A 21,390-nucleotide genomic window follows, 5' to 3' on the forward strand; every position below is an offset into this window, starting at 1 on the left:
CACGAACTGAAGGTGATGCTTATATTGGAGGTGATGATCCTTTAAGAGCCCTATGCAAAGAAATTTCATTTTAACGTATGCCTATTAGTGTAGATTCAAAGTACCAATTAAGTAATTATTCTATTCTGCTCTGCTCTGCTTTCTATTCTATTCTATTAGACAGGCAAGATGCTGTCTGTAGGCGAGCAACAGGAAAGGAACTTTTCAGAAGTAACTCCATGTGTGATTGTTGGTTCTTTGGGCCTGAGTTCATATTGATGTTCCGTGTGCACTTCTGGTTTCATCTTATGGTCACTCACATGCGCACAGTCCTGTAAAACTGCCACACTCAAATCATTTTCAACCCAACACTGAGGCACAAACAGTTCTTTAAAATACACAGCTAATTCAAAATAATTGCAGTTTCCTAGTTACAGTGTATATATATTTATTAATTGTGCTTTGTGCTTCTATTTACTATATCTATATCTATTTGATTTTTCACAAACATATGCACACACACACACACAAATTGAAGGGACTGGGGATGGGGTTTCCCAGTTGCTCAGTCCCAGCTTCTTTTTTCTGATTCGGGTGACTTTTGTTTGTTTGTTTGTTTCCTTAACAACGTGGTTCCTTCTAAGTCTTTGTCCACTCTGCTTGCGTGCCATCATGGATCTTATATGGAATAATCTGCTAGTTTATTCCTCCCATTTCCTTTCTTTGATCTGAACCCATGAACTCAGGCCCAAAGAACCGAGAATCACACATGGAGTGACTTCTGAAAAGTGCCTTTCCTGTTGCTCGCCTACGGACAGCATCTTGCCAGACTAAAGCAAAATACCTGCCATGACTATAGATTTACTCTATGAGGGAGTAAGGGAGGATCTGAATTGTTCTCATTCTGCTCACTAGACATTCCAAGCTCCACTTACAATCTCCAAAATTCAGCAAATCTCCTTGGGTCTTGGGGAAAATATCCTGAAACGTTTTGCAAAGCAAAATATACACTAGACTAAAACAAGATGGAGGCAGAGAGAAGGAGGAGGAGGAGGAACATAAGGAGAAGGAGAATGAAGAAAAGGAGGAGGAAAAGGAGAATATAAGAACATAAGAACATAAGACGAGCCATGCTGAATAGGGCCAAAGCCCACTGAGTCCAGCATTCTGTGTCCCACAGTGGCCCACCAATTGTCCATGGGGATCTTGAGCAGAAAGAGAAGGCAAATCTCTCCCTTTCCCTTGACCTCCAATAAATGGCACCCAAGGGAACCCTGCCTGCCTCAACCCACATAGAAGCAGTGCTTGGAGGAGGAGGAGGAGGAGCAGGAGGAGCAGGAGATGGAGAAGGAGAAGGAGAATTAAGAGAAGGAGGAGGGGAAGGAGAAGGAAAAGGAGAAGAAAGAGAAGGAGAAGGAGGAGAAGGAGAATGAAGAGGAGGAGGAAGAAGGAGGAGGAGGAGGAGGAGGAAATGGAGGAGAATTAAGAGGAGGAGAGGAAGGAGAAGGAAAAGGAAAAGGAGAAGAAAGATAAAGAGAAGGAGGAGGAGAATGAAGAGGAGGAGGAAGAAGAAGAAGAAGAAGAAGAAGAAGAAGAAGAAGAAGAAGAAGAAGAAGAAGAAGAAGAAGGAAATGGAGAAGGAGAATTAATTGAAGGAGGAGGGGAAGGAGAAGGAAAAGGAGAAGAAAGAGCAGGAGAAGGAGGAGGAGAAGAAGGAGAATGAAGAGGAGGAGGAGGAAGAGGAGGAGGAAGAAGAAGGAGATGGAGAAGGAGAATTAAGAGAGGAGGAGGAGGAAGAAGAAGAAGGAGAGGGAGAAGGAGAAGGAAGAGAAACATAGAAACATAGAAGATTGACAACAGAAAAAGACCTCCTGGTCCATCTAGTCTGCCCTTATACTATTTTTTGTATTTTATCTTAGGATGGATCTATGTTTATCCCAGGCATGTTTAAATTCAGTTACTGTGGATTTACCAACCACGTCTGCTGGAAGTTTGTTCCAAGCATCTTCTACTCTTTCAGGGGTAGATAAAGGAGAATGAAGAGGAGGAGAAGAGAAGGATCTGGCCGAACCTGTTGCAATGTCCCAGTTGCAAAGCCAAGAAGGTATGGGTGATTTCGACTCAAAAGAAGGCCTTCCTTAATTATTGATTTGATTTGATTTGATTTGATTTGATTTGATTTGATTTGATTTGATTTGATTTGATTTGATTTGATTTGATTTGATTTGATTTGATTTGATTTGATTTGATTTGATTTGATTTGATTTGATTTGAGTGTTGCCTGTTTCTACAGCAACTCTTGACATCTGACCACACAAAACAGGAAGAAAAGACAAATGAGGGCAGGGACGGAGGGAGTTTCCACCTGCTTTTTGGATCACATGCTTTGGATCACCCTGTCTTGCCCTGCAGGGTGTGACCATAGCAGCGCTGATATATAATATGGGAAGGAGACCATTGGTGGCTCAAAGGGTTTCTCCTTCGGACGGGATCCCTCTTTGAAGGTGAGAGCCAGAGGTTAGAGGAAGAGGTTTAATGTAACTTTAGGATTACAACGTAATTGTAATTGTAAAGTGGGTGGCCTGGCATTGTTGGAGGCCATTGAAGGTTCTTCTCAACTTTTCTTTCTCTCCTCAGGTTTGAAGATGCTTCTCATCACTTGCTTCATCTTTGGTTTCTTGGGCAGCTTTACCTGGGCAGGTAAATTTACAGCACAGCTGATATTCCCCACCTCCATCGTGTTTCCCCCATTTATCTAGTCCTTGGCTTATTTCAATGTTTTATTCTTAACGGGGGAGCCTCTACGTCTAGCCATGATCCCATTAGACCAACCCAGAAAGGCCTGGAGTTCCCAAAGGCCCCTGGGTCTCATTATATGGACACCAAATCCTGGTATCGAAGGATGAGGCTGGCATCTGTCCACTAAACAGGACCTGGGCATTTTACATCCCCTGGGTCACATTTGTCCTTTTGTCCTTTATTGTTATATTGTATTTCATTACTGTAAGCCACCCTGAGTCCGCGAGGAGAAAGGTGACCTATAAATTTAATAAATAAATACATAAGTAATCTTGAAGGCAACGTTTTCTTTTCACTTTGTGTATATGGGTGCCTTCATGCCTAGAGAACTTCATAGATCTCTTGGTTTGGCTCTCCACAACACTCCCAGTTTCCTAGGTGGCTGCTTGGGAAAACTTTGCATTATAACTTTTTCAATTACAAATATCAGTCCGATACAAATTTATCTATCTATCTATCTATCTATCTATCTATCTATCTATCTATCTATCTATCTATCTATCTATCTATCTATCTATCTATCTATATGCTGCCCCTATCCAGGGACTTGGGGTGGCATATAAATCCAATTTAACCAAATCCATCCTAATTCCAATTGACCTGGTCAGCTTAAGTCACTTTTTCCAGCTTTTCTTCATAGAATAAAATCTTTTTCTTCCCTGGAATGTTTATCAAGTACAATAATCCCTCATCTTTTGCGGATATGCTACTTCGTGGGTTATCAAAGGGGGCTTAAATCCATTAAATCCATTGAAAATTTTAAATCCATTAAAAAAATCATAAAATTCTTCTACAGTACTACCGTACTCTATTAAAGAAACTGGTAGGATATCACATGTAGTTCCAGCTGAGAAACATTATAGAATGAATGTTGAATGCAAAGGGTGGGTTTTTAAAGTCCAAATACTTGTTAAATACATAAAAATATATATTTCCTCTACTTCACGGAAATTCGTTTTTCACGGGTGGTCTTGGAACGCATCTCCCACGAAGAAAGGGGGATCACTCTAATGACCTATGAAGGCCTCTTTTGCTCAAGGATTTCTCAACCTTGTTGGTGTCCATGAAGAAAAAGTCCATTTTTATTCTGTTTCCCTAGCAGGTCCTCCTGCCCGGACTGTCTGCTCTCCCGAAGCTTTTGCCCTTAAGTCCAGAAGCCGGTGGTATTGCTATAAGTTCTATGATGATCAGCTCACCTTTGAAGAGGCTGAGGTAAATCACCTGAGCAGGAAGGGGCATCTACTGTCCCCTGTCTTCATGTTTCTCTCTTACTAGTATCATGGATATACCGTATTTTTTGTAGTATAAGACACACCAAAGACGCATCTTAGTTTTTGGGGAAGGGAATAGGGAAAAGAATCTGCTTACCAGGGGTTCATCTGGCCAGCGTCCTTAGTCTGGTCAGCTGCAGCACATTATTTTATCCCCTGGTTAGGGCTTCAAAAAAACCTTATTGGGAGAGAGTAACAATGAAAGAGCTTGCAAGCCAGTAAGAGCTGGGAACATTGTTAGAATCTGGTTAGGGCTGGAAAGAAACATTTGGAGCAAATAGAGCAATGAGAAAAAAAACCCTGCAAAGACTTAGGACTTGGAAAACATTATTTGCAGAGAATAACAATGAAAGAGCCTGCAAGCTGGTAAGAGCTGGGAACATTGTTAGCACCTGGTTAGGGCTGGAAGGAAACTTATTCGGAGCAAGTTAAAGTAATGGAAAAAACTCTGCAAAGACTTGGGGCTTGGAAAACATTCTTCACAGAGAGAAACAATGAAAGAGCCTGCAAGGTCAGAACTGGGAAAGAGCTAGATTAGCACCTGGTTAGGGCTGGGGGAAAAAAGCTTTGAAAAAAGCTACATTCAGAATATAAGATGCACCTGAATTTTCAGCCTCTTTTAGGGAGGAATAAGGTGTGTCTTATACTCCAAAATAATAATAATAATAATAATAATAATAATAATAATAATAATAATAATAATAATAATTAACTAGATTTGTATGCCGCCCTCTCTGAAGACTTGGGGCGGCTCACAAAATATGGTAAACATTGTTATATCATTGTATACCACCAATAGGTCTACAAAAAGGAGTAAAATAAAATATTTTATTATGTTGAATTCCCTTCAATTTAGTATTTTCAAAATAAATCTGAATGGGTTTAATGAGCTGGCTTCTCTTCAATATCTGAGTGAAATTTTTTAAAAGAAGTAAAACTCAAATGAGACCTCTAGCTAAATGGGATTGGATATTGTGTGGTTAAACAAATTGTGCAACTCGGCTATTGTCTTATCCATGTTGTGGGACCAAGGCCAACAATCATAGGGTCCTCACCTAATTTCATTTGCAGTTATGACAGTGAGGAAAAGAGATTATGGTTAATCATCACTGTTATGATAGTTGCAGCTATTTAGAAATTGCTTTGCTAAATGACTGAATTGCCAGTTTCAATGGTGGCTCTTAAATGCGAATCTTCAAAAGTTCAAGCCACTTTGTTCAAAGTGATCCCTTGACTCTAAGAGTGTCTCTTCCACATCCAAACACACTCTTCCCTCTTCTCTCTCTCCCCCACACCTTGTTTGTATGCCAAACCTTTTGTTGGATATCCCACCACAGACGTTTCCTCCAATATTTATTTTTTCTTTATTTTTCCTTCTTCGTTAAGAAAATCATGTTCGCATTTGCAGCTCCTCTTAGGAGAACTTCTACTACAGGAACATCGCTGAGCGGACCTAGTCTGGCCAAACTGCAAGTCTCCTGCGTTGGTAGACCTGGATAGTAGCAGACCCACAACGGACAACATAGTCTGTTGGTGCTAAGATGTTTTTGGTTCTTCTCCCTTTGTAGCAAGAGTGTCAGTTCAGATGGAAAGGCCATTTAGCATCTTTCAACTCGGAGACACAGGCAAAATCCATTGGTGCCTATGTTGCTCAAAAAAACCTAAAGCAGGATTCCGTCTGGATTGGGTTTCGAGAAGGTGAAGGGTTAAATGGGGTGAGTATTTGGTCCTCCTGTTTCTGAGCAATCAGCAGCTCTTTCCATATGGAGGTTTCTTGCGTCGTCCTTGAAAAGCCCAGCAACCTTGTTTCATTTGCATTCCCTGATGCTGGTTCTGTCCCATGTGAATGAGTTAGACAGACTGTGTGTTGTTGTTGAATCTAAACACCATCCCATTGCTGGTCCTGACACAAGGGGTCACAAGGACATAGTTCTGTGCATGGCCCTCGGACCGGAACCCTCGACTCAAAAATCTTTTATTTTATGAATAAATCAAACTTTTGATTCATATAAGCACACATATGAGCCGGGGTGGCGCAGCAGGTAGAGTTCTGTACTGCAGGCCACTGAAGCTGACTTGTAGATCTAAAGGTCAGCGGCTCAAATCTCATCACCGTCTCAAGGTTGACTCAGCTTTCCATCCTTCCGAGGTGGGTCAAATGAGGACCCGGATTGTGGGGGCAATAGCCTAGCTCTGTTTAAAAAGTGCTATTGCTAACATGTTGTAAGCTGCCCTGAGTCTAAGGAGAAAGGTGGCATAAAAATGGAATAAATAAAATAAATAAATAAATAAAAATAACAAAAAGATTTTAAATGACCAGGGAAAAGGAATTATTTCTCTTTGGAGCTAAACATAAACAATGTCCAGAAAGGCACCAAAACTCGGCCTAATCAGCATTCTTTAGATAACAAAGTCCCTTTATCATTTAAGCATTTGAATTTTGCTCACTGGAGTCCGGGCAACGAGCATCGGAGAAACAAGCATCCAACTAATACCTTTTACTCTGCAACTCCTCTCACCTTCTCAGCCATCTCGTATAGCGAGGGTCTATCCACTGACTATCCACACCCATGTCGTCCTCATCCTCTGACTGGGACCACTCCCCGATGGACTTATCAGCCTCCTCTAGTGGGTCTTCAGGCTCACTCAGGTCACTTTGTCTCTCACTCTTGCTCTCTGATTCATCTGTCAACCCCCCTGGCCCCCCCCTGGCCCAGAGGGGCCTGGCTCGTCCTCCTCAGAATCTGACCTGACCGGAGGTGGACAAGGAGCACAACACAACACAACAGACGTAGAATCCCAATGCCAGAGTTCAAGTTCCTTTTAGATCACAAAGAAGCAGATCTATACCTAGCAATGGATTTCTCCCTGTGGGATCCTTTTTTTAATCTAATAGGATTTGTTCTAAATTGATCTAAATTGGCTCAGAAAAACAAAAGACTACTTTGAAAATAGTCTTTATTAAATATATTAAAAGCAAACAAACAAACACATACATAACAGTATTTCTAATCATATATAAACACACAAACACACTTTTTGTTTGTTTGTTTGTTTGTTTGTTTGTTTGTTTATTCATTCATTTACTTTCTAATCAAATTTAGACATTCTTCTCCTAGCAGACTCAGGGTGGCTTACAACATGGTTGGAGCATACATCCCACCTTGAGTAATTGAGTTAGTTGATGTTTGCATATTTGTGTGACATCCTGAGTAGTTGTTGCAGTTGATGCCTACAGACTAGTCAGCTGTTGGTGTGTGTCAGATTGCTTTGTGTGGATGTCAGAGGGGGGTGCAGCAGCTGGAGATGTTGCCATGATTTGGCTTCTGCGTAGTGGTTGTACTTTGCCTGTGGGGTGCGTATGGGTTTGGGTCTGGTGAGGGTGATTGGTGGTGGCATCTTGTGTTGTTCTGGGTCCAGGGTCAGCTTTCACGGCTGGGATTCGTTTATTGATTAGGGCTAGTTTCCAGATGTCTGGTAGGTGGGAGGTATTGTCACGTCTATTCATGACCAAACTGGAGAACATAATCAATGCTACATGGGAATGTTGGGGGAGGAGGAGGAGGCGGAGGAGGAGGAAGAGGAGGAGGAGGAAGAGGAGGAGGAGGAAGAGGAGGAGGAGGAAGAGGAGGAAGAGGAGGAGGAAAAGGAAGAGGAGGAGGAGGAAGAGGAGGAGGAGGAGGAGGAGGAAGAAGAGGAGGAGGAGGAGGAGGAGGAAGAGGAGGAGGAGGAGGAGGAAGAGGAGGAGGAGGAGGAAGAGGAGGAGTTCATTGACAGCACCATTTTTCACACTAGTAACCACTGCAGCATTCCTCCCGGTCATACGACTTACATTCGGTTACTTGATAACTGGTTCATGAGTGTGTGTGGTGTATGATTGCACAAAGACCTAATTAACGGGACTTTCCCCTCTGAATTAATGTAAGCTCAATTCAAAATCAGAAAATATTTCCCCTGTCCCCACTCGCCCACTTCAACCTGCTTTATTCTGCATTGCACAGCGGACTAAATGGCTCTGGACTGATGGGTCAGCAGTTCCATACACAAATTTGAGTGGAAAGAAACCCGACAATTGCAGCAGCAGCACTGAGCTTTGCGCGAGTCTCTCTCCTCAATCTGGTCAGTATGAAAAGCCTTCGTTCCTTAGTGAGGTTGGAGTTTGCATCTGTAATTACAGGAGAGAAGGGGGGGGAGAATGGAAGGAAGGGGGTGGGTGGGAAGACAGGAAGGGGAGGAAGGGGACAGGAGGGATGGGGGTATCTATCTCCGGGGTGACAGAGGGCCAGAATATTCCAGTCGTGCTGGGGAGAGGGAGATATGGCAGGAGTCATGGGGCCAGCCATTCTGGAGGAAAAAGAGATCGCTGTCTAAAAGCGATCCCCTGTTCTGGTCCCATGAGCTCAAACCGGGGTCCTGGTGACGAGTGCAATCCGGGCCCTGGGCTCAAGCTGCTGCTGCTCAATGCCAGATGGGTCATAAACAAAGCTCTCCTCATCCGGGATTTGATCCTGGATGAGGAGGCCGATCTGGCATGTGTGACTGAAACCTGGCTGGGCCCAGAGGGAGGAGTTCCTCTCTTGGAAATATGCCCAGCCGGGTTTCAGATATGGCATCAGCCTCAACCCCAGGGAAGGGGGAGAGGAGTGGCTATTGTAGCCAAGGAGAACCTTCGCCTGCATAGACTCGTTGCCCCTGAGATTGCGGGTTGTGAGTCCCTCAGGTGGGCTTGTTACTCACGTACCTGCCTCCCAGCTGCATGTCAACAGTCCTGCCTGTGCTGCTCGAGGAGGTGGCCGGGTTGGCGGTGGAGTTCCACAGACTCATTGTCCTGGGGGACTTCAATCTGCGATCACTCAGCGGTTCCTCTGGACTGGCACAGGAATTCATGGCCACCATGACAGTCATGGACCTGACTCAAGTAGTTCAGGGTCCAACTCACGAGGGTGGACACACACCCGACATGGTATTCCTCTCGGAGCAATTGAGTAATGGTCTGAGACTAAGGGGCTTAGAAGCATTGCCTTTGTCATGGTCAGACCATTTTCTACTGTGGCTTGATTTCCTGGCTCCAATCCTCCCCCGCAGGGTGGCAGAACCGATTAGGAGGTTCTGCCCCAGACGCCTGATGCACCCTGAGGGCTTTCAGAGGGCGCTTGGGGTTTTACCAGATTCACTCGTCCACAGCTCGGCAGAGTCTCTTGCTGAGGCCTGGAACAAGGCTGCAGCGGAGGCTCTTGACTGAATTGCACCATTGCGACCTCTCTGTGGCACTAGACCCCATAGAGCTCCATGGTTCAACAAGGAGCTCTGGGAGTTGAAATGCCAGAAGAGACGTCTAGAGAAGCAATGGAGGAAGAGTAAGTCTGAATCCGATCGAAAACTTGTAAGAGCTTTTATTAAGACCTACAAAGTGGCACTCAAGGCGGCAAGATGTGTGTACCATGCCGCGTCGATCGCATCAGCGGAATCCTGCCCGGCCGCTCTGTTTAGGGTGCCCTGCTCCCTTCTAAATCAGGGGAGAGTTGGGGAGCCCTTGCAGGGTAGTGCCGATGACAGGAAGGGAAGGAAGGGAAGGGAAGACAGGGAAGGATGGTAAGAACACACCTCTGTAGGGAAGAAAAGGGAGGGGAGGGGAGGGGAAGGGAAGATATATAATACATACAGATCCTGGGAATATTGTTCAAATTGAAGGAGACTTTTTTTTGGTGGCTGATATGAAGTTCTTATTGGAGACCCTTAACAGGCAAAAGTTAGACATTTCTAAAGTCTCAGAAAACGACAGCTCCTCATCTCAGCATTTGTTGCAGAAGCAAATAAGTCTAACTGCTTCTTTCTGCTATTTCTCATTCACTGTCAAAGCTGGAGAGGTTGTGAATGCCTGATCTCATTTCAGACATTTATATTTACATGGTCACGAAGCCCATTCAGTAGGACTCTGCATTTCATCTTAACAAGTAAGGCAGATGTGCCACAACTGCAATCTGAAAAGAATAGATTAATACAGTGTTTTTCAAGATTAGCCACTTTAAGAAGTGTGGCCTTCAACTCCCAGAATCCCCCAAGCGGAGAGCCCAGTGCTTGGAGGAAGAGCCGGGTCTTAGCCGCCTTTATGAAAGAGTCGAGTCTGTTGTAGCTCAGCAGGAAGACAGTTCTAGACGAGGGAGGCAGCCACCGAAAATGGGCCCTTCCTAGATCCTTTCAGGTGGCCTTGCTTGAATGAGGGGAGCTTCGGCATGCCCCCACCCCCCTGTAGCTGATCTGGAAGGCGGAGTTAAATGTGCCATCTCTGTAGAGTCTTTGCATCACCACAACAGACCTAAATCCAGTCCTCTTGAGGTCTCTTGGCCCTTATCCAGTGTAAATTTGCCTTCAACGTGATTAGTTGACTAGATTTGTGTGTACTGGAGCTATTTGGACTTGACACCACCTGTGAGTGGACAGGCAGATGTATTTGGGAGAAGATAATCTACAAGCAGTCTAATCCTATGCCACGTCGGGCTCTAAAGATGATCAACACCCATGTTTCTTCCTTTCAGGGCAATGGAATAAGCAAGACTGTAACCGTGAACTTGCTTTCCTCTGCAAATGGAAACCCACTTAAGCCAAGTCTGGAGATGGAGTTTCCCCATTGATTGGAAACCTGAGCTGAGATCTTTTTGATTCCACCTTCTTCATGTGCAAATCTTCTTTGGCCAGAAAGACCAGCTGAATGTCCAGCAGTTGTTTCCACTAATCTTGCTTCTCTTTCCCTCCTTCTGAAGAACTTGATAATAAAGTCTATTGCTCTGCCCTTGTCTTGAGTTTGGCCTTTCTCTCCCAGGGGGTCCAGTGCCCCTCCCTGAAGAAATCTCAGGGGGAAGAGGGTGTTGTGTCTACAGTTGACTTTTTGGTCCCAAAACACACAATACAACTTTATCAGTTCCTTTCCTGAGGTCCTTCTCTCCCACCTTTTCTCTCAGAGGGAAATGTGAGATTAATGAGAGGAGAAATATGGATGGGTAGAAATAATGTCCCACTGGAGAGAAAAAGATCCATGCAGGGGGGGGGTAGCTGGAGAATCGCTGAACCAAACAAGGCCAAACACATTAACCAGCAAAAGCGGAAAGAAAGAAATGCATTCGTGATGTCCGTCTTCTGGTTCATTGGCACCTCCTGCAGGGTCTGGGGAGCCAGAAGTCATGTCTCTTCCAGGGGTGTTTGAGCTGCAAGACAAGGATGCTACTCTCCTGAGAAGGTTCCCTCTCCCCACTGGGGACATATCAGCTCCAAGGGCCCTTAGATCAGTGGCCGAGGTCCAAAGGAAACCCCCAACTGGCTCTCATTCATCACAGTGCTATAGGCAATAAGGGCTTGGGGTCTGGGGTCAGATCATTCCAGATGTTATGCAAAACTCTACCTCTCCAGACAAGGCTTAAATTCTGGGGAAGGCGGAGGAGGGAGAAGAGGATCAACAGCAGCTAAGTGGATGGACTTGGTTGTATTGGCAGAGAGGATCCATTGGAAGGCCTGAAGGATCTGGTTGGGGACAGATCGTCAGGCAGGAGATCAATTTCATAGCTAAGTGTTGAAGGCACACAATCAATCAACCCTCAGGTGTTGGATCGTGACGTCTAACACTGCATTGTACTTGTCTACAAGCCATCTGTCTGGTGGCTGATCTCCTTTTTAAAATATTTTTTTCTCCACAATTTCATATTTAGACATCAATACATATACCTTATGTCAGTACACATTTTCCAATCAATCAGAATTCAACAGCCTACTTGCTGTCATTGATCAGTCTGTTTCTTTCTTTTCTCCATAGTCCCCTCTCTCTATTTCCTTCTCATCTCCCTACCCTCTTTCTCCTTCTCTCATGGATAGGTTTAGTATCTACTAGAAACATGGATTGGTTTTGTATCTGCTTATAATCTGGGTTGGTTGAATATCTACTTGTAAGTAAGATGAATATAGCTGATGCAAAGTTTCTGTAAATAGAAGACTGAAGGCTACTGTTTTATACAAAGGTGTCTTCATTCATTTATCTGTTCATTTATCTCAACACACATAACAAAAAACATGCCCCATCCACCACAAATTCCCCACCCTGAACCACCCAAGTGTTAATGCTTCTGTCAATACCCCACACTGGGTCTAGACCCAATGATGGATAATTTAACTCAGCTTACATGTAGCAGTGGTGCCTTGTTCAGAGAACAATACAAGTCAACAGGACATCAAAGGTAATATTTACAGGATATACACAATAACTATAATACAGACCATAATACAACTCTTCTTCGTGCACAGCAAGTACATAGTATCATAATACAGGTCATACTATTACATATCTTATAAGCATAGAGCCAAGATATATATTAGCAACTCAATAAGACCGACATAGACTTCAGAGCATAATCAGAACTGCAGAAAAAACAATTGCTGCCAAGCTGCCTCCCATTGAGGACCTGTAGACTGCACGAGTTAAAAAGAGGGTGGTGGAAATATTTACTGACCCCTCGCATCCTAGACACAAACTGTTTCAACTCTGACCCTCATAACGTTCTTGTGTCTAGTTGTCTTGGTGTGCAGCTCTATAGTGCACTGCACACAAAGACAACTAGACACAAGAACGCCATCACTCTACTAAACAAATAATTCCCTCAACACTGTCAAACTTTTTACTAATTCTGCGCTTCTATTTCTACTAGTTTTTTCTCATCATTCCTATCACCCTTTTCCTCCCATTTATGACCGTATGACTGTAACTTGTTGCTTGTATCCTAAGATTTTTATTAATATTGATTGTTTCTTCATTGCTTATTTGACCCCTATGACAATCATTAAGTGCTGAACCACATGATTCTTGACAAATGTCTCTTTTTCCTTTATGTACACTGAGAGCATCTGCACCAAGACAAATCCCTTGTGTGTCCAATCACACTTGGCCAATAAAGAATTCTATTCTCTATTCTATTCTATTACATATAATAATAATTTAATAATTTATTAGATTTGTATGCCGCCCCTCTCCGAAGACTCGGGGCGGCTCACAACAATAATAAAAACAATATTATACAGGCACAAATCTAATATTAAAAAAAACTAAAAACCCTATCATAATTAAAAACCAAATAGCACATACATACCAAACATAAATTATAATAAACCTGGGGGAAAGGTGTCTCAGATCCCCCATGCCTGGCAGTATAGGTGGGTCTTAAGTAGTTTACGGAAGACAAGGAGGGTGGGAGCAGTTCTAATCTCCAGGGGGAGTTGATTCCAGAGGGCCGGGGCCGCCACAGAGAAGGCTCTTCCCCTGGGGCCCGCCAGATGACATTGTTTAGTCGACGGGACCCAGAGAAGGCCAACTCTGTGGGACCTTATTGGCCGCTGGGATTTGTGCGGTAGCAGGCGGTTCCTCCTCCGCGCACAGCCGAGATATAATATACCATTCAGTATTAGCACGCAGCTAGTACAATATAATCTTTACAATACCTTGCACACAGCTCTTAGGATAATCTATACAGTATCTTGCACATAGCTCAGAGATTGATATTTAACCAGCATATATACACAACAATATAACCAACATTACATGATAAGGCATCAGTACATAACGCAGAGCAAAGCAGACTGTAATCTCAGAATGTAACAATGGAATGTAACATAGAGCAGCACATCTGCCTCCCTTATATTGCCAAATTGCACCCCAGCCCACAATTACTGCCTAGCTCTTAAAACAATTCCAGTTCTTTCTTCCTAACAACCTATGCTGGCTTATCCATAATATATTGGAAACCCAACCAAAACAGTATGTGGTACTGACAGCTTCCATTCCTGAAAACCAAATTGGAATTTGTCTGTAATGTTGCATTTTATTTTTTCTCCAAATTTTATATAATGATTCTCTAATTTTATGATTTTGAAAATATGAATGCATTTTATGTTTCCCTCCCAAAGAAATGCATGCCATCCAACCTGCAGTTCGTATCCTCCGAGCAGTAATATTCCTTTATTTTCTAATTTTATCCAACCTTTGATCCATTGCATTGCGCACGCCTGATAATAAAGTTCCCAGTCAGATAGTTTGAATCCTCCTTGCTTTCTATTATCCTGTAAATGCTTCAATCTGATTCTGTCTTTCCCCCCCAATCCAGATAAATTTCATTACTATTTTATTTAAATGATCAAAATATTTTTTGTCTAATTTTATTGGGGCTATTTGAAATAAATATGGGAATTAGGGCAAAATTGACATTTTAATCATAGATATTCATCTTAATAAAGAAATTTGCAACTTATTCCAATTATTTAATTTTTTTCTGTTTGCTTACTTAATTCTTCATAGTCATCTTCTTTAATTGTTGAACAGATTTATTCCTAGATATTTAATTTTTTAACCACTTGAATTTCCAATTCACTTTCCAATTCTTGTATTTGTTCTTTTAGTAAATTTTTGGTTATAATTTTAGTTTTCTTTTTATTAATTTTTAGGCCCACCACTTTTCCAAAATTGTTAATCTCATTTATTAATTTTGGTCCTGTTTCTATTGGGTCTTCTATATTAAAAACTAAATTATAGGTCAAGACCTGTAATTTATATTCTTGTCTTTTATTTTTAATCTTTTAATGCCTGTTGATTTTCTAATTTGTTGTAGTAGAGAATTCTATCACGAGTACAAAAAGCAAGGGGGATAATGGACAGCCCTCTCGCACTTCTTTTGCAATCTTAAGTTTATTCATCTTTTCAAACTTATTTATTTAAAAATCCCAATTTAAATTATCAAATGCTTTTTGTGCATTGAGGAATACTAATGCTGCAGGTTTTCCAGATTTTGATTCATAATACTTTAGTATATCTAAAATTGTTCTTTTATTATCCTTTATGGATAATGGATGAAAAATTCTATTTAATACTTGTTTTAATCTCTGCCATAATTGATGAAAAATCTTATAATCGGTATTTAGCAGCAAGATTGGCCTGTAATTTTGGACTTTTTGTTTTTCTTTTATCTCTTTCAGGATCAATGTGATTAATGATTCTGTCTATCCATGTGATTGATCTGGATGATTGGAAGAAGATATGGAACTGGAATCTCAAATTAATGATCTGCACAGCATACAAGGAAAATATATACAAAATGTTTTATCGGTGGCATCTCTCTCTGACAAGACTGGCAAAAATCTACCCTGAATCATCCCCCAAATGTTGGAAGTGCAAATCAGAATTAGGTACATAATACCTCACATGGTGAACCTGTCAGGTGACTAGGATCTATTGGAAGAAAGTCCAATAACGGTTGAAAGAAATTACACTAATTAATTTTAGAGTTAAAGTTGGAGACATTTTTATTGGGTGTAATACATCAAAAATACACAAAGACAACCAATATTTGATTATCCATATGATAACAGCAGCAAGAATTTGTTATGCACAACTATGGAAAAAAGAAATCATTCTCACCAACCTAAAAGTTATAAATAAAATATTGGACGTGGCAGAAATGAATAGATTAACAATTAGAATAAAAGAAAAAGAAGACTCGGACTACCGTAAAATATGAGACGAATTGTGTAACTGGTTGGATAAAATGAAGAAAAAGAAATTAAATGTACATAGCATACAAGTAATATTAAGGAAAACATATAGAGATGGAAAAAATGAATAGATAATAATATGTAATAGATAGAAATTATTAGAATTGAAGACTTATTATCTAAAGGGGAAGTGAATTAATTACAGTATCAGCTAGTTAATATTATTAATTGTAATATCAATGATAAAAAACTACAATATACCAAATATGAGAATGTAAATATGTTAAACCCTATGAGCAACTGCATGAGATATAGAAATTTATAAGTAAGAATAAGAATAATGTTTATTGTTTTTGTTTTTGTGTTCTTTTTTCTTTTTTTCTTGCTTTTTATTTTCTCAAGATGTTGGTTTTACATCTCACTTTGTACTTACATTTGTAATTACATTGTATATGTTTTTTTTTCTTTTAAACAATAAACATATACAGTGATCCCCCGGTTATTGCGTTCCCGACCATTGCGAACAGGCTAATTTGCGATTTTTGAACCCGGAAGTCAAAACACCATCTGCGCATGCGTGCCCTTTTTTTCTATGGGCACGCATGCGTAGATGGCGCTGGGCAGATCAGCTGCTGGGCGGCTTCCCTAGGTCTTCCCCCTCTTGGCGGGCATCAGCAAGGAGTTTCCCCACCGCCCACGCAAACTCCTCGCTGCTGCCGCTTCGCTCGGGCTGCTTCCCAGCTGAGTACTCAGCTGGGAAGCGGCCCGAGCGAACGGCTTGTCCGCAGCCTGCCTGCCCGCGCGCCCGCCACTCGCGCGCCCTTCTCCCGCCCACGCCATTCGCTCGGGCCGCTTCCCAGCTGAGTACTCAGCTGGGAAGCGGCCCGAGCGAACGGCTTGTCCGCAGCCTGCCTGCCCGCGCGCCCCGCCGCTTGCGCGCCCTTCTCCCGCCCACGCCGTTCGCTCGGGCCGCTTCCCAGCTGAGTAGTCAGCTGGGAAGCGGCCCAAGCAAACGGCTTGTCCACAGCCTGCCCACGCCATTCGCTCCCCCTCTTGCTGGCGGGAGGGCGAGAAGCCCTCCCCAGCACCCGCTCGCCCGCCCTTCGCCGCTCGCCCACCCGCCCTTCGCCCGGCCACCCGCCCTTCGCTCGCTGCTCACCCGGGTTCGGGGGGGTGCTGACAAGCCGCCCATGCCGGCAGCGACGTTTTAAAACAGCCGCGCGGCTTTCCAATGAGTCCCGAAGACAAACGCGGAAGTTTGACGTTTGTCTTCGGGACTCATTGGAAAGCCGCGTGGCTGTTTTAAAACGTCGCTGCCGGCATGGGCGGCTTCCTAGCAGCCCCCCAAACCCAGGTTGGGGGTCCGGGGGGTGCTGGTAAGCCCCCCATGCCAGCGGCGACGTTTTAAAACAGCTGCGCGGCCCCCAATCTTCGGCTCCTCGCTAGCGCTGCGGAAGTAAAAACACCATCTGCGCATGCGCAGATGGTGTTTTTACTTCCGCAGCGCTACTTCGCTAAAACCCGCTCATTGCGGGGGGTCCTGGAACGGAACCCTCGCAATGATCGGGGGATCACTGTATATACACCAGGGTGATTCAACACAAAAATATGTAACCCTTCCCTGGTGCAGAGCTGAAGGGATTGGATACTGTAGCCTAGAGGATAATTCTCTGCCTTACAAGGCAAAGGTTGCAGGTTCAAGTCCCAGTGGGTATGGCTAGCTGATGAGGCCAAAATAAGGCCGAAATAGATCTACCCTAGTCTCCCTTAATTTTCAAATTCAGCAAAAAAAACATGTGATATATATATATATGATATATATAAATGATTCTGTCCATGAGTTTGGTGTTTCTCCGTTCTGAAATAGTTCATTATTTACAGTTAGTAATAATTTTGTTAGAACATTTTGTAAATCTTTGTAACATTCCCCTGGAATACTATCTGGTCCTGGTTACTTTTTTGTTAGTGAATTGCATTCTCCAATTCCATCATTATAATTTCCTCGTCTAAAATTTCTTTTTCTATGTCAGTTATCATTTCATTTTTAATATCTTGCAAATAGTTTTATATTATTTCTTTTTATTTCTTCTTTGCTATATAGTTTACTATAATATTGAGTTATAATTTCCTTTATTTCTTCTATCCCTGTTTTTATATTTCCTTTTTCATCCTCCAATTGCTATATATATGTATATGTGAATGATGAGGCAGCAGCCATCTCGATCACCGGAACATAGAAACTTTAATAAAACCACTTAGCTTTCGTTAGCGTGCTGCTAACTTCGTCAGAGTATTAAAATGCCGTGGGAGACAAACATCTTTATAAAGCATTACTCAGTCTGCTCATTGCCCGCGTCACGGGGCCACACCCTTCCCTCCCCCCTGCGGTAAGCCTAATTGTGGGCTTAATCCTGCTGGCTGAAGGGAGATCTACCGCTTTTGCTCGTGTCTGTTGCCTTTTTCCCTCCCCAAGGGAGGGGGTGGAATTGTGAGGCTTAATCCTGCTGGCTGTAGGGAGATCTACCGCTTTTACTCGTGTCTGTTGCCTTTTTCCCTCCCCAAGGGAGGGGGTGGAGTTGTGAGGCAATGCTTCGGAGGTGTTTGGTATTCCTTTCTTCCCCCCATTGTCGTTGTTACTTTCTATAGTGGTACATGTCTGCTCTTGCAATTTTTTTACCCATGTCCTCGTCCTAGGTCTACACTGTTCTAATCCCCCCTTGTCCTCTATGTTAGACTTAAATTGTGCCCCTCCACCTCTACCTCCGTATTGCTCCAGTATGTTCCCTTGTTTCTCGTGGGGGGTTATCCCACCCTCATTTGGCTGGTTTCTATGTCTGGCCTGGGGAATTCTGCTATGTACCTGGAACTCGCATTTTTAGGACTATTCTTGATATATGTATATATATATATATATTCCTCTCTCGCATTTTTAGGACTATTCTTGATATATGTATATATATATATATTCCTCTCTCTCTTTCCTTAATTTGTACGATAACCATCTCCCTGGCTTATTTGCGTGTTCAATATGATTTTACCTAGCTCTTTTTTTCATTTGTGCTACTTCCTCTTGCGTGATTAAATTTATTTTGTGCTTAAGTAGATCTTTTTCTTCCCTGCTTTTATTATCTTGTAGATCAATTTGTAACCTATATTTTAGTTCTCCGATTTCCTTCTGTAGTTCATTAATTTGTCTATTTTTATTTTTATTTTTCCTACTTCCTTATTTGAGGTTTTGCTGATGTGAAAGACTTAGGACACTCAAGATTTATTATCTTCTCCAAACCTTCATAGAAGCAATTTATTTCTTACCTTTTAAAACAGCCCAATATTTATGGATGAAGAGCTTACAATAAATAAATAACTATAAATACCATTTGAATAAAAACATACAGAAAGCAATAAAGTCAAATGCAAATGGGAACCACCATTTAAATCAGAGAGCAGCAAGATAGTAATTCAAAATTTAAAACACTGAGGCTGAAAATATCAATAAACCTAAAAGCATGGGAAACTTACAGAATAATAAAATAACGTAATTGCACACGCCACTGCATTTTGCATCAGCTAAAGTCTCCAGCCGCTCTTCAAGGGTAGCCCCATGTAGAGTGCATTGCATTTTCTTGCCTAAATGTAGAACCTTACTTTTTTCACCATTGAATTTCGTTTTGTTAGATAGCACCCAATGTTCAAGTTTGTCAGGATCCTTCTGTATTTTGCGCCTCTCTTCTGGAGTGTTGCCTTTTCCTGCCAGTTTGGTGTCATCTGCAAATTTGATGAGTTCCCCATCTATCCCCTCATCCAAGTCATTGATGAAGATATTGAAGAGTCCTAAAACAGAGCCTACATTCCTCCATGTAGATGCAGTTCCATTGAGCACTACACATTGAGTGCTGTTGGTTAGCCAGTTTTGAATCCATCTGGTGGTGTTGCTGCCCATCCCACCCTTTTCTACTTTATTTAGTAGTAGGGTCTGGTCTACTTTGTCAAAAGCCTTACTGAAGTCCAAGGAAACCACATTGACAGTATTCCCCTGGTCCACTAATTTTGTCACTTTGTCAAAGAATGCTATAAGATTAGTCTGGCATTTGTTGTTGTTGTTGTTGTTGTTGTTGTTGTTGTTGTTATTATTATTATTATTATTATTATTATTATTATTATTATTATTATTATTTTGTTTGTTCCTAGGTGTTCATTGATTTGCTGCTTGATTATTCCAAAATCTTCCCTGGTATTGAGGTCAGGCTGATAGGTCTGTAGTTTCCTAGATCTGTTCCCCCCCCCTTTTCTTGAAGATTGGAACTACATCAGCTCTTCTCCAGTCCTCTGGCAGGTCCTCTGTACTCCAGGATTTTATTTTATTTATTTTATTTCTTTATTTTGTCCAATACAAATTGAAAGTTAAAGAGAATAAAAACATGCAGTAGTAAATATCAGGGAAAGGATAGAAGAAAAGATATGAGAATAGAATACGTCAATGAAGAGTAGAGGAAAAGATATATGAATGGGAGGAAAGATATATAAAATATAGGAGAGACAATTGGACAGGGGACGGAAGGCACCCTAGTGCACTTATGCTCGCCCCTTGAAGGATCCTTGAAAGCAGGGGTGGGCTACTGCTTGGACAAGGGGGAACGCAGTGGGGTAGCGAAAATGGAGCTCCACCCCAGAGCACCCAATTTGCACTGGAAGATTTTGAAAGAAAATGCAGGGCATCCTGCATAAGCCACACTCACAGTGTGGTAGTAAAAGTTTTGGTAGCCCTTCACTGCCTGAAAGATCTAGTTCAGTGGTTCTGAGATTCTTTTCTGCCACTTCCTTCAGAACCTTGGGGTGTAATCCCTCTGGTCCCGTTGATTTGAATTCGTCTAAGGTAGACAAGAGTTCCTTTACCATTTTCCTCCCTATTTTAACTTGTGTTCCTAAAATGTATTTTGTGATGCTGTTTTTGATAAGTTGAACTGTTTTTTTTTCCTTTGTGTAAAGATAGATGCAAACAATGTGTTGAGTAGCTCTGCTTTCTCCCTGTTGCTTGTCACCTTCTTGCCACTTTCTCCCTGCAATGGACCAATTGTTTCCTTGACTTTTTTTCTTGTTTTTAATATGTTGGAAGAAGCTTTTTTTGTTACTTTTTACTCTTGTTGCAAGCCTTTGTTCATTGTGAGCGTTAGCTTTCCTCACTTCATCTTTACAGACTCGGGCTATTTGCTGGTATTCTGCCTTAGTTATTTCCCCCTCTTTCCACTTTTTATACTTGTCCCTTTTGTCTTTCAATTTGTCAGAGAGTTCTTTATGCAGCCATGTTGGTTTCTTTTGTGACTTATTATTTTCCTTCTTCATTGGTATTGAATTAGTCTCGGCTTTTATAATCTCACTTTACAAAATTTCCCAAGCTTCTTGAGTTGTTTTCCCCTTGAGGATTCTCATCCATGGAATCTTTCCCAAGTTCTCTCTAAGTTCATTGAAATTAGTTTTCTTAAAGTCCAAGACTCTAGTTTGTCTTTGTTTTATTTTTTATGTTTGCATAATGTTGAATTCAAAAATTGCAAGGTCAGTTGCCCCCAAGATTCCTGTAGCTTCAACACCTTCTATCATTTCATCTCTGTTAGCGAGAATTAAGCCCAATAGGGCTGATCGCCTTGTTCACTTCTCTACTTTTTGGGTAACAAAGTTGTCTGCTAGGTTTGTTCCACTTGGTGCAGAGTTTGTCTCCCAGTTGATGTCAGGATAGTTAAAATCCCCCATTACCTTCGTGATGTGCTTCCTACATACCTTAGTTATCTGACTAGCAAAAAGTTCATCTACTTCTTCTGTTTGTTTG

The 21,390-nt window shown here is 42.1% G+C and overlaps 1 protein-coding gene across 3 annotated transcripts; it reads left to right on the top strand.

The window, feature by feature from the left end:
* Nucleotides 1-1,369: 1,369 nt before the first annotated feature.
* Nucleotides 1,370-10,838, top strand: LOC139168841 (C-type Lectin CRL-like). Of its 3 annotated transcripts, XM_070754582.1 has the most exons (8): nucleotides 1,476-1,920; nucleotides 2,000-2,083; nucleotides 2,273-2,483; nucleotides 2,617-2,679; nucleotides 3,878-3,990; nucleotides 5,618-5,764; nucleotides 8,051-8,168; nucleotides 10,586-10,838. In XM_070754582.1, the coding sequence occupies exons 4-8, from the start codon at nucleotides 2,625-2,627 to the stop codon at nucleotides 10,648-10,650; spliced, it is 498 nt and encodes a 165-aa protein (XP_070610683.1). In that variant the 5' UTR covers nucleotides 1,476-1,920; nucleotides 2,000-2,083; nucleotides 2,273-2,483; nucleotides 2,617-2,624; the 3' UTR covers nucleotides 10,651-10,838. The 3 variants fall into 3 exon arrangements, with proteins under 3 accessions (XP_070610682.1, XP_070610685.1, XP_070610683.1); XM_070754581.1 differs by having other exon boundaries at nucleotides 1,370-2,083; XM_070754584.1 differs by having other exon boundaries at nucleotides 1,400-2,083; nucleotides 3,881-3,990.
* Nucleotides 10,839-21,390: the final 10,552 nt, after the last annotated feature.

This window comes from Erythrolamprus reginae, chromosome 6 (assembly GCF_031021105.1).
Source record: "Erythrolamprus reginae isolate rEryReg1 chromosome 6, rEryReg1.hap1, whole genome shotgun sequence".
In the NCBI taxonomy this organism is placed as follows: Eukaryota; Metazoa; Chordata; class Lepidosauria; order Squamata; family Dipsadidae; genus Erythrolamprus; species Erythrolamprus reginae.